This window comes from Lactuca saligna, chromosome 1, assembly GCF_052625555.1.
Source record: "Lactuca saligna cultivar CGN05327 chromosome 1, ASM5262555v1, whole genome shotgun sequence".
Taxonomy (NCBI): domain Eukaryota; kingdom Viridiplantae; phylum Streptophyta; class Magnoliopsida; order Asterales; family Asteraceae; genus Lactuca; species Lactuca saligna.
The window spans coordinates 78,779,650-78,783,333 of NC_136417.1; the positions used below are offsets into that span (position 1 = coordinate 78,779,650).

General features: G+C 36.0%; 1 protein-coding gene across 1 annotated transcript; it reads right to left on the reverse strand.

The window, feature by feature from the left end:
- Positions 1-1,426: 1,426 nt before the first annotated feature.
- LOC145040325 (ankyrin repeat-containing protein BDA1-like) lies at positions 1,427-3,059 on the reverse strand. Its single transcript, XM_078988268.1, has 2 exons — positions 2,393-3,059; positions 1,427-2,321 (listed from the first exon to the last, which is right to left on the reverse strand). The coding sequence occupies exons 1-2, from the start codon at positions 2,963-2,965 to the stop codon at positions 1,545-1,547; spliced, it is 1,350 nt and encodes a 449-aa protein (XP_078844394.1). The 5' UTR covers positions 2,966-3,059; the 3' UTR covers positions 1,427-1,544.
- Positions 3,060-3,684: the final 625 nt, after the last annotated feature.

The following is a 3,684-nucleotide window of genomic DNA, read 5'->3' on the forward strand; positions in this document are numbered from 1 at the left end:
CATGGCGATATGCTACTTTAAGAGATCGCCAAATATCAAAAGGCAGTCTTGGAGTCGAGAGATTCAGCCATAGCAGCCTCGCTGAGAGAGGCCTGGATAATAAGGTAAGCGCGCTGATCTGCTTCCAACCAGGTTTCATAGTCAGTATTAGGAGAAGAAGTATTTGCAACGACTTTTGTCTTGGGTGGAGGAAGAATCGTGCCATCTATGTGGCCGGACAACTTCTGATATGCAAGAAGGGGAAGCATTTGATTGCTCCATAGTAAGTAGTTTGTAGGAGAAAGTTTGACAGTAATCATATGAAGAATGGTGTTGAGAGGGAGTGAAGATGGTGATGAAGAAGAGGAGCCGTCGATCGTCATTGCAGAGAGGAAAAGTCTTGACCTAATCTGATACCATATAAGACTTTATTGAATTAACCTCAAAGGGTATGAACGAGTTTACATGTATATAAAATACAAGATAACAAACAAAGGCTAATTTCTAGGAATACAACTTCAATACAGCTAGATAACTATATTATCTAGACTTATCTTATTTATCACTAATATTTACATTCCAATGTGGTCCTCATGCAAATAATATCAATACTTTTGTTCATGGAGATATGCAGACGTAACACCTTCCTAGGCCTTGATGTATTGTCGTTTTGTATTATTTTTTGATTGGCTGGTATTGTTGTTTTGTCTTCAGTTTAGTATTACATTTTGTGATGATTTAAATTTCAGTTTTGATTGGGGTGCTACTGAATCCATGAATCTGCTCTTTCTTTGTATCTTCTTATTAAAAGACAAAACACAAGTAGCTGCGTAAACTAAAATGTATAATACTACATCTGATAATTGTATTTCTTTGTATTTTCCCATCCAAGACAAAACAACAATAGCAGCCCAATGAAAAATGAGGACTAAACATTAATACTCCACTACAACTTCAAGTTTAATATATTTTCTTTCACATGAAGTTCAAATTAAACTTGTGGAAAAGGTATGCATTAAAAACTTAACCAATTGTAAAAAAATAGATCGATATGTGTGAGTATCCCACCTAGGTCATTTGAAGGGTAATTTGGGCCAATTCAAAAAGCACATAAGTCCGTAGCAAGTTTAAATGCATTTCACTGCTCAGATAGTTTTCATGTACACAATTATAATCAAGGGAACATTCAACAAAAGTCATGTAAACCAGCGTTAGTTGCAATACACAACGATGTTAGTTGCAACACACAACGATAAATATTCTCTCTAGATTAGGGTTTTGTATATTGTTGTTTTGTACTAATCTTCTCTTGTAGTGAAGATCGAGTTGTAAAGTGTGGTGTAAAATCGAACTGGTTCTTCATTAATAACATAACTGTTCAAGATGGGAAATCGATCATTTGCATGTTTGTGTATTCTTTAGACGTGTTAGTACAGAAACAATATAATACAAGTAAATAGTAAGGTTCATAACCCATAGTCAGACAAAAAGAGCCAAATATCTTTTACATACAAGAGATCTAAGTTCAACTATTGAATGGATGCTATATATAAACCACTTACAATTCAGACCCTTTCTTGGCTTGTCTCAGGCAATACATTTCTAGGCTTGTTCAAATAATTTCTAAGCAGCATGATGATACATGGTATCGCAAATGGGAGAGCAATCGAAATGCCAATAAAACCAAACGTTATGTAATTAGTTGGTGCAATCTCGTTCATACAAGTAGCGTAAGTTACACTAATTGCAAACATTGAAATTCGCAATTCCAACTGCAAAGGGAAAGCTGCAGTGAGTACGTAAATCATGTGAACTGATGTGTAGAACCCCACTGAATTCGCAAACAAAAATATACTATATGCTATCGGATTTTTAGTACCCATAATAGCTTTTCCAGCAATATGAGATTTGGTAGAAATCGTATGATTTGTGGATGGAATAGAATCGTCTTGCCATGCACCTCCAGGAGGACTAAGTGCGGGTTGATACGTTGCAGTGGTGATAAGTATAACAATCACGAGAAGGGTATTTCTTACCATGTTAGGAGAGTCTTTTAGATTATTGTACTTAAAGTAGTCAGACAGATTTCTAGCTGGAGATCTAGGATTCTCATGTCTTGTGTCAGTATGATTTCGTCTTTCTATATGATTATATGTTGGAGATTGCGGGTTTTCAGACTTTAAACCTCCGGATTTGATGAGAATCTCCTCAATTTCTCGATCACCAGCTTCACTTTCAAACATTAGTAGCATATCAAGAGGAGTTAAACCTCTTTTGTTTAAGGAATTCAACTCAATCTTCCCCTTGCTGGTAACTTGTCCGTTTAGTAGAAAGTCAACCACCTATTAAAAATGTAAACTTTGATCATAAAATTCGTAAAGAATTGAGGTACGATAGACAAAAGTGTACTTACTTCATATTGCTTCATTGAAACGCCAAGGTGCAAGATTGTATTCCCTTGAATGTCCTTAAAATTCAGAAGATCTTCCTTGTTGACTTTCTTCAGATGTTGAATCAAAACTTTGAAAGCTTCGAATTTGTTGTTCTTCACTGCGAGATGGAGGGGTGTCTCAAGTCGCGCAGTTGTGAAGTCCACAGAATCCGAGCTCGCTAAAAGCAACTCTTTCACAACTTCAACTTTACCTTTGACCACAGCGAAATGGAGAGGAATTTTTGTGTCTTTTCCTTTAATCGAACACAAACCAAGGTCAACTTTGAGAAGCTCCTTAACAATTTCGGTATGCCCACAAGCAGCTGCTATGTGCAAAGGGGTAAACCCATCTTGGTTAAGCTCCCTGGAAAATTCCTGCTTCAGTTTGATGACTGTTGATGCGAAGTTGACATGTCCAGCGAAACAAGCTATGTGTAATGGAGTTTCACTACCCTCCAGTGCTACGGCATGAAGAATAGATGGGTTTTTGTCGATCTCTTTAAGCAGTTCATCGACATCTCCATTCCATGCTGCTTGAATCAGGCTTCGATTCATTGCTCTACGAAGAGAAATCGTGTTGTGTTAGTTTTTTATGTGTGCTCACAAAGTGTTTCTAATACTAAGCAACGGGTTTGCCTGGTGTAGGTAGAGCTTTTTGTGGAGTCAATGAGATTAGGTTACTCAAAGGATTAAGATATTAAAGTCAACTGATTAGCTTATGATCAGTTGCATTCAAATCTTATCCCCCTTAAGGATTAGCCAAAATTTTGTGTCTGATGTAATTAAATATTGCCGACTTATAATTTTTGACAATTTTTTAAGGAAAACCTGATGTTGATCAGATATTTCATTAACAATAACTTGTCTCGTAACATTTAAAAAATAAAACTTGATCTTATGTCCCAAAAAATAAGTTGTTAAATTTGACTATCTATTCTCAAATTCAAACCCACAATTCTTTTGCCAATTGAATACATTGTGATTCACTAATAATGGATAAAAGTTCAATTGCCTAATTATTAAATTCAAAAAACAAATAAATAATTATAATGGTTGATTCCACCCACATTACAAAAAATTTTGGCGTGTAATACCGTCTAAATTTGAGAAGTCAAAAAATCTCATTGGACACCGATCCCGTATGTGTGTATTTGATTAACAATATCATGGGCGGAGTTAACCCCACGTTAATTTCGGGGGCTGGGGACAGGGGTAGACAGTTCCGTCTCGAAGCTCTCATGGGGGCTGTTAATATATTATTTATATTAATTATA